Source organism: Tursiops truncatus, chromosome 17 (assembly GCF_011762595.2).
Source record: "Tursiops truncatus isolate mTurTru1 chromosome 17, mTurTru1.mat.Y, whole genome shotgun sequence".
NCBI classification, from domain to species: Eukaryota; Metazoa; Chordata; class Mammalia; order Artiodactyla; family Delphinidae; genus Tursiops; species Tursiops truncatus.
In genome coordinates, this window is record NC_047050.1 from 46,948,299 (window position 1) to 46,966,573 (window position 18,275).

Sequence of the window (18,275 nt, forward strand, 5' to 3'; positions counted from 1 at the left end):
TCATGACTGATTAAAGCATTGGCCACTGGCGACTGATCCAGCCTCCAGCCCCTCTCCCCTCCCCTCCAGGTCAGCTGGGTGGGACTGAAATTTTCAACCCTCTAATAATACAGTTGGCTCCTGGGGCAATCAGTCCCCATCTTCAGGTGGGGTCTAAAAATCACCTCTTTACCATAATAAAAGACACCTTTGTTGCTGTCATCACTTAGGAAATTCCAAGGGTTTTAGGAGCTCTGTGCCAGAAATAGGGACGGAGACCAGATATGCATTTCTTATTATAAATCGCAACATCACACCAACGGTAAGGGACAAGTTAAGATCAAAACTAGCTTAGTAATTGCCCTTGCAGGTCCAATTCTAGTCTCAACAAAGACTAAAAACTTCAAAGGAAAAGTCAGAAGACGATCAAATAAAATTGCTTGAATTTCTACATGTTAAAAAAAAAAACCACACACACACATACATATATATAACATAAAATATAAAACAGAAATATACGACAAAACATAAAAATATATAACAGACAGGATTATAGCTCTTAGTTAATAAAAAATTTAAAAAGAGTTATTGCTTTTTCTACTTGATAAGAAAAACCCTAACATTCTAGGTAAAAAAATGTTACAGTTCAAACAGTAAATACAAATGACTAATAAACATGGAAAAAATGTTAACTTTCCTACTGATTAAAAAGTATAAAATAGGGACTTCCCTGGTGGCACAGTGGTTAGGAATCCACCTGCCAATGTGGGGGACATGGGTTCGATCCGGGAAGATCCCACATGCCACGGAGCAACTAAGCCCGTGCGCCACAACCGCTGAGCCTGTGCTCTAGAGCCCACGAGCCACAACTACTGAGCCTGCGAGCCACAACTACCGAAGCCCACGTGCCTAGAGTCTGTGCTCCACAACAGGAGAAGCCACTGCAATGAGAAGCCCACACACAGCAATGAAGAGTAGCCCCCGCTCACCAGAAGTAGAGAAAGCCCGCGTGTAGCAACAAAGACCCAACGCAACCATAAATAAACAAATAAATTTATTAAAAAAAAGTACAAAATAAAACAACGCAATTTTTCCCTACTGAATCAGCAAAGTTTTAAAAATGACAATATCACATGTTAAGTTACTCACTTCCACCACTATTTATTCCTTTACTAATTTTCCTTACTTTCCTCCATAGCGCTTTATCACCTGGCATATAATATAGTTACCTGTTGATGGCCTGCCTCCTCCTCTAGAATTTCCACCCCGTAAGAGCAGGGCCTTTGTGCAGTTTGTCCATTGCTATATCCTAGAATAGTGCCTGGTCCATAGTGGCCACTCAGTAGCTTTTTGTTGGATGAATAAATGCATGAAAAGGAACGGCAAACACCAAAATGCTGAGAATGGCATCACTGAAATGATGGAATGGGTTCCAAGATCCATTAAGCGACGACAGCAAGGGCAGGACTTGCGATAGTGTGCCTCATTTTTTTAAGCTTCTTTATAAGTTCATATTTTCTACCATGAGTCTATTACTTTTATAGTCAGAAAAAAATTGCTTTAAACGTTGTTGGAATATTCACACGATGGAGTTCCCAAAGGGAGTTATGATCTGCATTGCTCAGATGAAATACCTATTACTCCCTGAGTAGAAGAGCCTTTCTGAAGGTGGCCTCGTTAAACATCCCTGTCATCCACATCCATATCCATGGGTAAGTCTCACTAGACTGTATTGCTCTCGCACCATCAGCATCACCTGGGAGCTTGTTAGAAATGCAGAATCTCAGGCCCTGCCCCAGACCTACTGCGATGGGTTGACTGTGTCCCCCCCAGATTCATATGTTGAAGTCCTAACCCCCAGTACCAAATGTGACCTCGCTTGTGTAAAAAATTAATAAATAGAAACCTCAATTAAGCGGATGTCGGGAGACCAGAAGGGGGAGCTCTCACACCTGCATGTCAACACAGGGAAAAAAAAAAAAAGACTCCTTTCTTGGCAAGGACTCAGCCAATGAAACGTCACGGACTCTTTGTTTACTACAGCACCCCCAGCTTCCTTTCCCCCTCGAGGAAAGCCTGCTCCTTCCCTTGCCCTGCGGGGACTTGCACGTGGCTCGCCAAGCTTGCAGACCCTGAACTGCAATTCTCTGCTGATCCCAAATTAACCCATCTTTGCTGGAGAAATACCCAGCAGTCTGTTTGTTTCAGGTCAACATTTGGAAATAAGGGCATTGCAGATGTAATTAAGATGAGGTCAGCAGGGTGGACCATAATCCAATAAGATTGGTGTCTTTGTTAAAAGGGGAAATTTAGACACAGACACACACACACACACAGAGAACATCATGTAAAGATGATGGCAGAAATTCAGGTGATGCTCCTTCAAATCAAAGAATACCAGAGATTGTCAGGAAACCACCAGAAGCTGGTGAGAGGCATGAAAGAGATTCTTCCTTACAGCCCTCGGAAGGAATCAACACTGCCAACACCTTGATCTCAGACTTTTAGCCTCCGGAACTGTGAGACAGTACACTTCTGCTGTTTCAGCCACCCAGTTTGTAGTTCTTTGTTGCAGCAGCCCTAGCAAAGTAATACACTTACTGAACATAATCTGTGTTTTAACAATATTCACCAGGTAATCATTTGCATATTAAAGTGTGAGGAACACTGGTAAGGGCAAACATCTTCACCTTTGCTCTATCTTATAAAACAAGAGAGGGAGGAAAGGAGGAAGGGAGAAGGGAAAGGAGGAAGGGAGATAGAGAGGAAGGACGGGAGGGAGGGAGGGAAGAAGGAAGGTAGGAAGGTAGGAAGACCCTAAAAGCACGAAAGAGATCAGATGCCTCATTTAGAATGGCGTTTCTGGGGAAAAATTAACTTTTTCTCTGGACTATAAACCTTGCTATTACGTTTGCTGAACTATCTGTTAAAGACGGATTACTTGTTTTATATTAACTTGATGTCTACAGTCCAAATTTTGGGAGGAAGGAGGGACATAAGTTACATGGTAACTTCAAATAAAGTCATCCCATGAGCCCTTTCTGGCAAAACGAGTTCTGAATTAAGTTCAATGTGGAAAAACATGTTATTGATTTAAACCACAAGTCAAAGTTCCTTCCAAAGTACACATACATGTTTTCACGGGAAAAAAAATAAACATATTTTAACGTCTCTCAAAACTGTCTTTTCTGTCTGAATCATGTTATCATTTCTGCCATGACCTAAATCATTAGCAGATACGGAAGGTTGTGTAAGCTGTTTTGAAATGCCTTGACCAGGTGTTGATGTTAGCAGAGCACCAGGTTAGTGCACAGCTAGGAGAAGGCCTTGAACACATTCCCAGTCTGTCCCTTCCTTGGTTTTTTCCCAGATATTAAAAACATTTGTAACTAAAGTTTCGATCTGTGGGAAAACACTGCTTAAAAGTGTCCTGTATTGTTAAGTTGAGAAGTCCAGTACTTAAAAAAAATTACATTTAAAGTATTTACAATTCATGAATTAAGTATTAGGAAAGTCTTTTGTGAATGAGTATAAGGGATTTATCCTACCACTTTCATACGCCTTAACTTTTTTTTTAGTTTTCTAAGTTGGTAATACCTCACATGATTTAAAATTCAAACGGTACAAAAGAGTATGCAGTGAAAAGTCTTCCCTCCAACTCTGACTTCCAGGAAGCCACCAACATCACCAGTTCCTTACGTTTTGACATTGCCTGTTCCTTGACCTTTGCACAGAACAAGGACTAAAGGACTAAATGGAAGAAACTGGACCCCCCAGTGGTTCACCTGCTCGCTCCACCATGTCACCGCCACATGAAGGCTGTAGTCACAGCAGACTTTGGGATCAGCCCAGCTTCGCCAGGTCTCGAAGGCCTCGATGAGGGAGTGGCCTTTGTGAGGAATGGCAAAATCAATGATCATGGTGGTGCCGCCTGCCAGGGCAGCCTGCAATCACAAAAGAGTTTCAACAGGTTAGCCATCAGTTTTCTAGCTGAGTCATTTATCCCCTTGAACAACAGGCATTCGCAAGCACTTGGGCAAACTTGATGGGTCCAGGAAATTGCACAAAGATGCTGCCTGTTTAAGAGATCTAGAGAGACATGAATAGATGTTCCATAAATTAAAGTCTGAAGTATTAAAAGAGCTGGAATTGCTTCTGCAAAAAGAATGACACGTCTGATGAAATGAAAACGGCTTTGACCAAAGAAAATAGTGAAGGCTGTAAAGTAAAACCAAAATGGAAAAACGGAGAAGATTCAAACATTTTTCTTCTCAAGAAAACATCATTGCACAATCCACCTCATTAGAATCAATCTTGGTGAACTGTATCTCTAACTACACTGTGTTCCACACAGAATCCTGGGAGACTCACGTGATTCCCACCTGACCCTCATTCCCCACAACCAACTGGTGACTCCTTAATCTTTCCTTAATTCTCAGCTGTCCCCTCTAATCCATCTCCAATGCTCTGGTCTTAATGTCACCCCTCAGCTTGATCTTTATGTCCCCAGTTTTGCTCTTACTTCCTCCAATGCAAACCCCTTTTGCAATTAGGGGGAAATTCCAAAGCACAGACGTGACCCCTTGACTCCAAGACTTAAAACTGAATGCTTCTCACTGCCCCTGGAATAGCATGGAATCTTTTTAACATGATCTACAAGGCCTTGCACGATCTGCCTCGAAGCTGCTATTTCCCCTGGCATATTACACTATGTTACACTACAACTGGATTAAAAACTATTAAGTTATTAAATCATTGACTAATTACTGACTTTGATTTTATTTAAACTAAGATTAAAAGATGGTTAAATGTGTTTTTAACTGCTGTGTTCAGACAATGTAGGTGAAAAAAAAAAAAACATAGGCAGGGATATACTAGTGCACTGGTTAAGGGCGCCGACCAAAGAGGCCTATTGGTTCCAGGGCACAGCTCAGATTCAGCACTTGTCAGCTATGGTACTCTGAGCAATTCCTTAACCACTTCCTTCCCTCCTTCCTTCCTTCCTTCCATCCTTCCTCCTTCCCTTCCTTCCTTAATTCGTTCCTTCCTTCTTTCCTTGTACAGTATTGTTCTGTACATTCTGCACATTTGATCCCCAGAACTTATTCATCTTGTAACTGGAAGGCTGTGTCCTTTGATCAACAGCTCCCCATTCCCCCCATGCACCCCGTCCCCAGCCCCTGGCAACCACCATTCTACTCTTGGTTTCTCTGAGTCTGGCTTTTTTAGATTCCACATATAAGTGAGATCATATAATATCTGTGTTTCTCTGTCTGACTTATTTCACTTAGCACAATGTCCTCAAGGTCCATCCACTTTGTCACAAATGGCAGGACTTCCCTCTTTCTGGATAATATTCCAGTGTAGACATACACCATATTTCCTTTATCCACTCATTCACAGATGGACATGTTAACTTATCTATATCTAGACTATTGTGAATAATCCTGCAATGAACATGCGAGTGTAGACAGCAATTTCTTAACCTCTGTGAGCCTTTGATTCCTAACCTGTAAAGTGAGGACAGTAATTGTACCTGAACCATAGGGCTGTTGGGAGGATTGAATTGGGGTGACGTATATAAAGTGCTTAATACCGTGTCTGACTCATGGTAAGCGCTTCATAGGCTTCAGCCCACAAGGAGTGATGAGCCTCTGCACCACTGCTTTAGAATCAGGCATTTCCCCGCTTTTCATACATTGACTCATCTCACCACCAGAAACATGGTCATGTTACAACAAAGAAGGGAGTGCCACCAGCTTCCCTCCCAGGTCTGCACCCCTGTCACCCTCCCCCCCCACTAACAGCCCCCCAGACATGCCGAGTGCTCCCAAGGTCCCAGCTGCCACATTAGCTCCATTCTATCTCCTTGTTCTTGCTTACTGCAATGGATTTTTATTTTTCCTTAAGTCACTTGGTCCCACTCCAACTCTTTTTGCTCTCAAAAATCTCACTATTTATACAGGATCCTGTACCTTATCTTTAGATAACAATTGCCTTATGCATGGCAAAACAATACATATTTGCATTTCTTAAGAAATCCCTATTGGTATAATGACAATGCCAGAAAAAATTCCTTAGGCTCTATATTTTTATTTGAATGCAGATTAACCTTCTCACTTTCTTCCTTCTAAAATGTCTTCTCACAGGTACCCCTGGAGGCTGAAGGGCATTTTTCTAATAGTGCTGTCAATTAAAGTGTCGGAAGAAAGTACTTTTTTAGTGTCTACTGAACTAGAAAATCAAGCTTAAAGAGCAATTCTTTCCATATTAAATGTCTATCACATGCAGGATGTGGGGAAACTAAATACAGTGCTGGTAGAAATATAAATAAAATGATGCAGCCACTGTGGAAAATAGTTTGGCAGTTCCTCATAGAGTTACCATAGGACCCATCAATTCCACTCCTAAGTATATACCCAAAAGAAATGAAAACATGTCCACACAAAAACTTGTACACAAATATTCAGAGCAGCATTATCCATAATAATCAAAAAGTGGCAACAACCCGAATGCCCATCTACTGATGAATGGATAAACAAAACGTGGTATATTCATACAATGGAGTACTATTTGGCCATACAAAGGAATGAGGTTCTGATGCACTTGCTACAACTTGGATGAACCTTGAAAACATGATGCTAAGTGAAAGAATCCAGTCACAAAAGATCACATATCATATGATTCCGTTTATATGAAATGTCCAGAAGAGATAAATCCATAGAGACAGTAAGTAGAATAGTGGTTGCCTGGAGCCAGGGGGCTTGGGGAAAGTTGGGGTGCTATCTAAAGGGTATGGGCTTCTTTCTGGGGAGATAAAAATGTTCCAAAATTGATTGTGGTGATGGTTGCACAGCTCTGTGAACATACGAAAGAACGTTAAACTGTACACTCTAAATGGCTAACTGGTATTGTATATCAATTACATCTTAATAAAATTATTACCAAAAAACTGTCTACCCAAGTAAGCCATTACAGGGAGTGAGTGGGCTGTTACACACAATGCAATGAAAAGTCTTCCCTCCAATTCTGACTTCCAGGAAGCAACCGACATCACCTCTTTCTTGTGTTTTTTGTGTTTTGTGTTTTGACACTGCCCATTTCTTGATCTGCCCATTTCTTGATCTTGTACAGAGCAAGGACTAAGGGACTAAATGGAAGAAACTGGACCCCCCAGTGGTTCACCTGGTCACTCCACCATGTGACACACTAATAATCAGACACACACAAATAATCAGACTGTCTAGAGGGGGAGACAGAAACAGGCACAAACAACTGTAATAAAATAATCAGATGGTATTAATAGGTAGCAAGTACACTTCCATAGTAAATGTGATATAGGAATTGCTAAAGGGAAGTTAAAATTGATAAGCTCCCTAGAAGAGGAAAAGACTCCTGGGAATTCAGAGGAAGCTGGGATTTGAATTAGCATTAGGACATAAATGTGCAGTTGCCAATAAGGGTAATAGTATCTAACTTGTAGTGAGTGCTTATTATGTGCCAGGAACTATACTGATGTTCTAAGTGCTTTCACCATCTCATGAGCTCTGCAGCAGGTCGCACTGTTAACTCCTTTTTAGAGTTGAGGAAACTGAGAACAGCACCGTGAAGTAACTCCCCACATCTCACAGCTAGAGAATAACAAAGGCAAGACTGGACCCAGGTCATTGGGCTCCAGAGCCAGTGCTTTCAGTAACAGTTGACAGCAGGGGGGAAACTCTGAGAAAAGGGTCCGTGAGGAAGCATCAGCAGAAGAGTGGTAAAGGGCAGAATGTACACGCAAAAGAGAAACAGACTCACAGGTAGAGAACACAAACTTGTGGTTATCAAAGGAGAGAAGGAAGATGGGGAGGGACAAATTAGAAGTATGGGATTAAGAGATACAAACAACTATGTATAGAACAGATAAGCAACAAGGATACACTGTACAGCCCAGGGAATTATACCCATTATCTTGTAATAGCCTATAATGGAGTATAATCTGCAAAAACACTGACTCACTGTGCTGTACACCTGAAACCAACGTACTACCATAAACCAACTGTACTTTAAAAACAGATGACTGGGATGTGTGAAGCAATGGTTCCCAGAAGAAGGCAAGGCAGTGGCTGGCTGTCTGCGGGGGTGACGGGAGTCCAGGAGCTGATTTTGACTGCAGTGACTGAGAGGTGGCAGATGAGGGGCCAGAGGAGGGCAGCCGATCTGGTCTTTGGAGGGAGCATGAATTCCGTGGACACCCTGAGCATGAGGTGCTCGGGCACATGTCCACTCTGTGTGTTTACAGACAGAGAAACGCAGCCCTGATGCTGACGAACACTCAAACGCAGGAGAAGGACGTGGCAGTCACCTTGCAGAGGATGCCAGAGGGGTCCCAAGGTCAGGGGAAATAACCAGAGAGAGAGAAGCCACGGCGACATGCTCCAGAACATACCAACCCTTAGCAAGAAAACAAAACAGGTCTGAGCCACTGGCTGTTTCTGGGTGGAGTGATTACAGATCCTTTTAATTTTCCTCTAGTTACATTTTCTCTTCAATAGTTGCTACATTTTCTATAACAAAGCCTAACTTTCAAAAGAAGAAAAAATAAAGATTTTACATATATGTGATACAAATCCAGGTACGCATGTACAGGCCATATAAATTAAGTAGCTCAACTTCGATGGGCCTCTTATGAGACTGAAGATGTGATGGTCAAATGGCCACTTTTTTTTTTTTTTAACTACAGCAAATTGAAATTACTGGGGCTATCATTTAAAAGCCCATAAATAAGGGTTTATCCCAGACGCTCTGTCTCCCTAATGAACAGAAAAGGAGCAGCCACTCGTCTTCTTTGGTTTCTTCTCGTTCTGTTTCTCCTCCCTAATTTCCTCCTTCTTCTCACCCCAAAACGGGAACAGATCTAGAAAAACTATAGTGCCTGGGACAGGACAGCCTGGGCCAATCCTAGGCAGTGGATTGATAACGGAACCTGTCTTTTTCCAAACCCCTGGGGCTTTATCCATCCACCTGCCGCAGGGATCCTGGCTGCTACCCTGGGACCTGGCAAACAGTGGTCGGGCACTGTCAGCGCCCCAGTCTCCTTTGAACCTCTTTCTTCCTCCTGCCTCTTCGGTTCTCTCTGGTTACCCAGGGTCCCTTGGCTGCCCAAAGTTATCTCAAACCCCTGACTATTAATTCAAGGTCTGAAATGTTCCCTTCTTTCCACTGGATCCGGGGAGCCACGTGCCAGAGCTGCAGTTCTGTAATCCCAATTAGAGGGGACACCAGGAGGTTTGTGAAGGAGACCTGCCCCTCCCGGGAAGTATCTGCCTCTTGAAAGAAGAGCTTGTTCAAATGCCCAGTCCTGGGTTAAGCATCTTACACACATTAGCTCATTGAATGAAGCCTTGCTATGGTCCCGAGAGGTAGAAATTGCTTTTCTTATTTTACAGTTGAGGATACTGAGGCTCAGAGAGGTCAAATGACTCTCCAGGGTCACACGGCTGGTGAATTCTCACTGGGAACATGGAGGAGGACACAGCTTTGAGCAGGAGCTCTTACATTCAGCCTACTCTGGGCCTCAACCCTAGGCAGGCCATTCCCCCTTATCCGATCTTCCACTTAGTGTGATCTGACTTCCAGCCTGTTGCCCCGGGTCATCAGTGAATCATTACTTGGAGAAAGGCAGAGGTTGGTAAAATGAATCAAGCATTCAGGAAACCCAAAGCCATACCAAGACAAAACAAGTCCCATCAAATTATAAATTCACAAATGAGACGCAACTGTATTAAGCTCACGTGATGTTCATCACTGCGACAACTGCCATTGAAATAATGTGCCCCTAAGAGTTATTACAAGGAAAGGCCCATATTAGTGCTTCTTGGCCTTCACACACTTGTTAGCCATGGGATAATTAACTTTATCCAACAAACCAACTCATCCGAACACCTCATTCCTAGCCCACCTTGGATATTTTCAGTATTCATTGAATTGCTTTTAACATCAGATGCTTCTAGATCCACTTCACAAAATGTTCACCAGGGTCAACGTCTGAAGAATGAAGAGAGTTTACGGGAGGGGGAACCAGTAAAGGGTGAAAATTTCTTTCATATTCTTATACAATTGTATATTCTTATACAATTGTTTCCTTTGTATTTATTGCTGATTGACTTCTCCTTTATTTGTCAGTCAGCCAAACAAAATGCGTTTGCCTTTTCTAATCTTGGCTCATAAATCAGTTCTTTCGGCTCCTAATTACTTTGGCTGTTCTCCCTTGAAAATCTTCCAATCTATCTAAAACCTTCTCTTGAGAGGAAAAGAGCATGTGCTGTCTTAGGTGGAAACGTGATAGAACATAAATTGGGATAAACTCTTAACCAAAAGTGGGGTCATAATATGACAGAACACAAGATTTTATTTAAGACTGTATTAGGTTGTAAATCATTATTGAAAGCATCCCAAAGATTTTCTTTCCTTTTATGGTGTCACTGAATTTTCATTTCTAAGCTCATCCTAGAACAAACAAGTAACTTTGTTTCACTAAAATTTATCAGAGGACCTGCTCGACCCAAATAAAACAAAAAGAAATCCAGCAGTACATTTGAGCCTTAGGGAGAAAAACAAGTGGCTGAATTTTCAGATTTCTCATAGTCACTAAGACTTATGAAAACAAACTTCATGATCCCAGTTTACGTTCCAACTCTAGAAGCATATCCAGCTTTGTAAAGATGTCCTCCACAGTGCCTCTCCACACTCCTTGCCGCCCCAAATGTGAAACATTAATCACACCGTCACCCATCCCACTGTGCAAACCACAGACTCAAGAGGCACCCTTGACGTCTACCCGTTCCCTTCCCTACATCCCCAAATCCAATCCATCAGCAACCTATCCCCTCCCCTACATACTCCATGAGTCTCCATACTTCCTGCATCTGCACCTCCGTTGCCCTGTGCCACCCTCATCTTCTGACTAGACTAGACCAGCTAGTCTGGGCCACTTCCAAGCTGTTATTGACTTCCCTCTGCTCTCAGGATGAAGAAAACAATTATTACACAGCCCATAAAGCCCTGCACGATCTGAGTTCCTTTCCACCTCAGAGAGACGAGTCACCCATACTCTTCTCTCCCTGTCCCCTCTCTACCTAGTCCAGTGACTCTTAACCGTGGCTGCACACTGGCATGGTCTAGGGAACTTTCATCTGGCTGTGTGGTTTCTAAAATCCTTCTATGAAAATGTTACTGTAGAATGTAGACTCTGAGCACACTTGAAAGCTGAACGCTCAGTTTTGTCCCAGGCCCATTACCTAATCAGCGTTAACCAGGACTTTTAACAAAACAGAATTACAGTCTATTTCTACATCTATGCCTCCAATAATTTCCTGTTTTTAAGAAAAGACTATGGTTTGTTTTATTTTAAGCTTTTACGTGTGAACAGATCCTCAGGGCTCAGGAACTCATGACTATCACTATAACGTGAAATTCCTCTATTAGATGCAATGAAACATAAGAGAAAAATTGCAGTGTCCTCCCTCAACTGTTACGTGACATCTGAATAAAAGCACAAGACAGTGTTGAGGAGAAGGCTCTGGGGAGTGGCAGAGGCTCACTTATTGGAAATGCAGCCCAGCGATGCCAGCAATTAGGAATGGTGACCAAGCACAAGGAAAAACGCCAGGTCAAAACCTGTTTACTCAAAAATAGTCACAAATTGTCCAAGTTAAGTCTACAAGTCCAAAAGTCCACTGTATATAATTTATTATTAAAGCCAAGATAAATTAGAACCCCATATACCTCCAGTCTGTCTGCCATTGCGAGCAAAGACCACAGTTTGCATCTCTATAACCCCAACCATAATGCCTGGCACGCAGTGGGTTTCCAAGAACGATTTGTTGACTGAATTCATGGAACGTAACTATCAACTTGAAAATTCCTTGGCTTAAGGTTATTCCATATTAGACGGCAGTGACAAGGTCCAGAATGTGCCACTGTGGCATAAAAATCATTTTGAGCTGCAGGCATTTGAGAATAGGCTTTTTTTCCTGAACTCCCTTACCTGCCTAAAAGCAGAGCTTTTCAAAAGAACTGAATTGTCATAAATGCCTCTCCAGGAAGATGACTCTTACCACCTGAGACTAGAAGCCTGCACTGCACCTAAACAGACCTCGTCATGAACTATCGTATCTCCAGCTATTCCCCTAAGAACCCACTGGTCTTTCCTAAAAGTCATTTGTTTTTCCATAGGTGCCCTTCTTCCCCTCCCCTTCCCTTGTTAAGGTGATATAGAAGTCCCAAATTCTAACCGCCTCCTTGAAGCACATTTTTCTGTGAACTTGCACTGAATGTACATGAATTTTAAAAATCTGTCTTTTCTCTTGTGAATCTGTCTTTTGTCAGTTTAATTTGTGGGCCCCCAAAAACTAAATATAAGAGGTTAGAGGAAAAATTTTTCTTTCCCGACAGCAACGTCAAGGAAACCTTGAATCCTGACCACCTCTGTCAGACACTGAAGGCATGCAGTCCAGATAAGTGAGGGAGAAAACAAGCAGTGGAAGTGGAAAGCATGCAAAACTCAAGTATGAAAACTGAAAGAAGGCAAGTCCCAGATTCTGTAAAATTCAGTGAAAGGATTCCTAACACACACTACCTTCAATACGGCCAAAGCCCTATTTAGTATCAAGTGGTTTCAAATTAATCTTTGAGATGGTTTTATTTTCTTCCTCTGATTAGTGCAAAGAGTAACTTTGTAATCAGTAAATAGCCACTGAAGGAAATCACAGAATTATACACTCTTACAGCTGGAACATGGAACTTATTAACACAAGAATGTTCAAAGCTCAGCCTTACAAGCAATTAAAGAAATGCTTGTTTAAAAACATTAAGAAATTCTATGTTTTTCCTACTAAATTTGCATAGATTTTTAAAAAGTAAATATCCACAATTAGCTAGGACGCAGTGAGATGGGAATTAGGATGTATTGCTGGGAGGGGGGCATAAATTGAAGGGCAATCTGGATGTATGCATTAGACTCCTTTAGGATGGATCGAACACTCACTGGCCCAGGCATTGCACCCTGAGAGGTGATTTCTACGTCAATCATGAGGAATCTGAGTGATAAATTACGTCACAACATTGTTATGCACAAGTCAAAAAAGCTGGAAGCCACCAAAATGTCCAACACGAACAAGATGGGAGTGGAGCTGTTAACAGTTGGGGAAACAGAGGATGAAAAATGGGTCGAGCACTTGAAGAGAAGGATAAACTTGGGCACCTGAAGTTTGAGGCGCCTGTGGGACATTCATTGTCAGATGGGCAGAAATGGAAGCCTGACGCGGAAGAGATACAAGACCAGAGAGAAAGATCTGGGACTCAGCCTCGGAGAAGTCAACAGGCCACAGAAATCACGTTCTCCGACAGCAGTGAAGGCCGTGGGTGAAAGGTTTAACGAACAAGGCTGATTCCAAAGTGTATGCACCATTTAGTAGAAGGAAAAATGTTTATACGTGCCCCCAAAAAGAAAAATCTGAAAGGAAAATGTTAAAAGCAAAATGTTGAAATTATAGATGATTTAGATATTATTTTTCTTTATACTCTTCTGTATTTTCCTTTTTTTTAAAAAAAAAAGCAGTGTCTTCATTCAACTATGTATGATAAGTGAATATAATGCTCCAGCATTTTCCTGAATGATAAATATATGTATTTTTCATTACTTAAAAAAAAATTTAATCCGAGATGTTCTAACTATTGCCTTGTTTTACAGATATGGAAATGCTGACAATACCAGTAGAGGAAGTGACTTGCCCAAGGTCATGCAGTCAGCAAGCACAGCTTCTGAAAACCATCCTGGAGCTCCAGCAAGAAATGGAAAAAGGGATTTGGTTTGTAACCAAGCTCTCTGAATCACAGCTCTTCTACCAGGTGAGGAAGCTCTATAAATACAGCCATAAATATGTGCTTAATCATATACCTTCCACTGACTTATTGTAAGTAATCACCTCCATGGCATTTTACCAAAATGTTCCAGAGCAAAGTATAATCTTCTCTCTTGATAATTTTGAGGACTTTTTGTCCTTCACAAAAAAAGTGTTCTGCATTTTCTCAATTAAAAAAAAAAAAAAAGATCCTTTTGCCAGCTACTGATGCTGTCAGGTTTTTAATGTGAGTCCACCCACTCCAAGCTGTATCTATGTCTGAATACAAATACATATATTTGAAGACTGGCCAAGTTCTTTTAATTCATTCTCTTATCACAGGATGTAGTAAAAGCAAAGTCATATTTCCTTCAAGTTTATCTCATTTTCAATACCCATTTGAATAAAAAAATCCCATTGTCTTTCACGATGGATACTGAATTACTGGAAGACCACTGTACATCTAGTCTAGACCAACAAAATGAAATATGATTTCTTTAAAGCAGAATGCTATTTCCATTACTTACATCAGATGGAAAGCTTTTACCTGTAATTAATAAATCAATTATAAGCTTTAAACCTACCTCTGACATGAATTAGATTTCCAAAATATGTAACCTTTGGTTGAACTATATTTCATTTTTAAAACTGGGGTCCATCACAATCTAGTGATCAATACATAGAACACCACAAATAGTATCCCTTGTGTTTGTCAGATATTATAAATGGTTAGCATTATGCTTGCAGGAAGCACACAGCTGTTGGTCTAACCTTTTGGGGCCCATCTCCTGAAAGCATGATATATCGTTCTTACTTTATAGCTTTCCGTACTTAAGGTACCCATTTCTGTAGCCTTAGGGATGATGTGGCTATAAATGCATGTATAAATGTCTCACAAACCCACACGGTGAGATGTGTATTTATTTTGACAAACTTAACTGCCTACAGTGTTGGGAAGGTAAAGAAGGGCTAGTGTATTTCTGAAAGATGACTTTGCTCTGTCTTTGACAAAAGACATCTCACAGTAACACACACCTTACGTTCATAGCTTTTTCATCTACCTACTGCCATTCTGACGAATCTAAACATTAGACTTTTTTTCAATCATCATTTCAGAAAGGAAGAGAACCTAGTAGGTAAGAGCTCTAGGGATGGCAGGCAGTCCTGAATTTGAAGAGCCACTCTGCCACTTACCAGGTGTGCGACCTTGGGCAAGTGACTTAAGTTTCAGTTTCTTCAACTGCAAAGAGTAGACAATGGCACCTGGGATTGTTGGAAGACAATGCACAGCTTAGCACAGTGTCTAGTACATAGCACGGACTTGATAAATAAATGTTACTTAACAGTATTCATAAGATGCTTTTCATCTTATGAGGAGCATTTACAAAAGACTTCTGTGTCCCTGTTTCCCCAAACCAGAAACTCCATCAACATTGCCTTGGGAATTATCGTGAAGACTCTAGAAAAGAGGACAAAAGAACTCCACAATGCCCTTCTTTCAGAACTCAGGCCAATACTTTAACGCTCATGTCTATCTGTATTTACCTGGCTGGTTCCATTTTACGGAGCCTCATCTGCTTGTGGCATGGGGATGTCCTGGGATTCAACCAACCAATTCTGCAGTAGACTTTTGCAACTTTGCCCTTTTGTGAGTACTGTTTCATGTTCCACGTGAATTTAGTCTTTGCTAAATCTTTGACCTTATCTCGGACCATATCATTTTCTGCTTGTGATCCTAAGCTCATGAAAAACATGTTTTCCTTTAATGTTTTGACAACCTTTAAGTACAGAAACGCCTAGAGAATCAACTGGTAAGTTCTTTCAGATGGTGAGAACAGACTATACATAATACGCTACAAAAGCCTGCCTTCTAAGTATGGAATCGTAAATCTCTCCACACTGGAATCCCAGAATGGCCGAGAACAGATAGAAAACTAAGAACCCCCTCCCAGGGTCTTGGGGCACGCACAGATAAGCTTGAGAATGAGAAGGAATGTCCTGCCCTGGCAACACTCTAACCCCGCTTCTTGGCTGTTTCTGATCTAGAACCCTGATCAGAGAAAGGGAAATAATGAGGGGGAATAATGCTAGTGGGCCTGCTGACTGATGGTCAGCCACAGCAGCAGGTCCCCTGCCATCAGCAATGCACTTAGTGAATGACGAGTCTGTGATAACAGAAAGTGCATGTACTATAACTGAATACAACAGGTTACAAAACTTTTATAATACAGGTACACACATTCATACACACATGCACAATACAACCTCAATTATGTAAAATAAAGCACATGAAAACCATAAAGACAATACACCGAAACACTGGTTGTCACTGAGTGGGAATTATGGGTAATACTTTTCCTCTTTCTACTTTCTTATTATTTTTTTCCAATTGTCTATAATCGTGTATAGCTTGGATATCTAAAAAACGTATTTTAAATGTCGACATAAATTCATTGAAATTTAGCAAATTTCACGTTTTAGCAAGAGAGAAAAATGAATACTCTTCACAACAGATAACAATCCTTCCTACAAACGACTTTGACCATTGTCCTGATGGTAAAGGTTGATAATTAGTAACTAGGAGGACGCTTTGCAAATATTGGCGTCAGCAGCCTGCCCCAGACCCCTCTCTCTGGGTCAGATGGTTCTTTTTTGTGTGAAACATTCTGGTCTATCCTAGAGGACTGGGGAACGTGGAGGGAGAGAGGTGTAGGGAGAGTGAAACTGTTAGAAATCGGTTGGGTAACGGATATATCCTCAAAACTGCTCTGAAAGTGTTTGCAGCCTGTACCTGCACTAAACAGACCGATCTGTTTCACAGACACCAGGGCGTGGCCCACCAGGAAAAAGCCGCACATCCGTGAGTGACAGCTTAGACCTTAAGGATATCGATACTTCCACTTTGCAAGGAGCCGTTTCTCCCACCACATCCCCAAACGCAAGCCTCAAGGAGGGTGTAGGTTTGGCTCCAGCCAAAGTGCTGCGGGCAGTTTTAACTTTATGTTCCTGTAAGGCTGCCCTGTGCATCTCCTTTGGTTTCGGGAGCTCTGAAGATCCGTTTAAGGTTCTGTTCATAGACTGAGCCTCCAAGCCTTTGTGTCTAGAGAAACCCAAGCCTCCCTCACCTGGGGACCTGTGATCTGATCCTCCTACACCATCAGTAAAGATGCAGGTGCTCAAACAGCAAGAATCAGGGTCTGTGTTTAATGTCCCTGGGGCAAGCACGTCGGAGAAGTGGTGGGGACAGGTCAAGTGTGAGTGCTGGGAGACCATTTCTGCAACAGTTCTCTTGGAAACCCTTGTCCACGTCGTACTTTTTCGGCTGGGGGGTGGAGGCAAAGACTGTGGACGCGTGGGCTCTTCACTATCACCCTCCGCGTACTGCCAACGTGTGAGTGACGCCAGTAACTTCTAGGTGAGTGGATTTTTCACTCGGTTTGGGCTGGGGATGGATGATGGGGACAAACGGCTGGGAGTGTCGACTTAAAAGAGTCTATCGATTTTATGGAGGCCTTGTGGACTTCCACAGAACACCCAGTGAAAAAGAGAGGTTCTGGGGGAGGGGTGCAGAGAAACGAGGGTGCGGGAATAGGCTGCCATAAACCTGCCAATTACCCAAAGAGAAAAGGGGGCGGCTTTGGCTGATGCCACCGAGGAGGGCCACCTAGAAGAAGGAAGCTCAGCGTGGGCGCCTTAACCCTCCGCGGCTCGCTCACGCCCCCTCAAACCCCCGCGCGGCGCGAGCCCGCCCAGCCAGGCCCCGGGGGAGCAGCCTCAGAGGCGGCCGAGGGCTCGGCGGGCGTCCCGGGGCGCAGGGCGCGGCGAGGCGTGTACCTTGGTGCCCTGGTAGAAGTCGTCCACGGACCGCGAGCCCATGAAGGGGAACTGCATGTGCGTGTGCGTGTCGATGCCGCCGGGCAAGACCAGCTTGCCGGCGGCGTCTAGGACCCGCAGCCCGGCCGGCGCGTCCCCGGGCGGCAGTAGGTCGCGCCCCAGCGCCCGCACCACGCCGTCCTCCACCAGCACGTCGGCCACCTGCGAGGAGTCGTCGTTGACCACGCGCCCCCCGCGTATCAGGAGCCGCGACGGCGCCGCCATGGCGAGCGTCGCACGCGCTGCGGGCCGCCCTCCTTCCGGGGGCACAGGGAGGACGCCCGGGCCGGGCTCCGGGTTTATCAAGGACCCGCTGCGAGGGGGCGGGGGAGGAGAGGCTCCACCCCCGGGGGGCTGGGCCTGCGTGAAAGGCTGGGGCGGACCCCGAGGTCAGCGGGCTTCAGACCTGAAAGTTCTGCCGCCCTGAATCCAGGTGTACGTCCAGACCCTAGATGTACACCGAGATTTTTCCCTTCCAGTCATTGGAAGGGAAAAGTCTTGGAGGTAGTTTTAAAGACGAGGGACGTTTGTTTTCCT

The 18,275-nt window shown here is 43.2% G+C and overlaps 1 protein-coding gene across 3 annotated transcripts in view; it reads right to left on the reverse strand.

Moving 5' to 3' along the window:
* The window catches only part of LOC117308665 (dihydropyrimidinase), a 234,092-nt gene extending 216,069 nt beyond the window's left edge, over window positions 1-18,023 (reverse strand). For all 3 annotated transcript variants that reach the window (XM_073794654.1, XM_073794655.1, XM_019942106.3), the window contains exons 1-2: window positions 17,700-18,023; window positions 3,765-3,923 (exon numbers count right to left, since the gene is read on the reverse strand). In XM_073794654.1, the coding sequence (XP_073650755.1) occupies window positions 3,765-3,923; window positions 17,700-17,963 (423 nt within the window). In that variant the 5' untranslated portion in view covers window positions 17,964-18,023. The remainder of the gene's footprint in view (window positions 1-3,764; window positions 3,924-17,699) is intronic.
* Window positions 18,024-18,275: the final 252 nt, after the last annotated feature.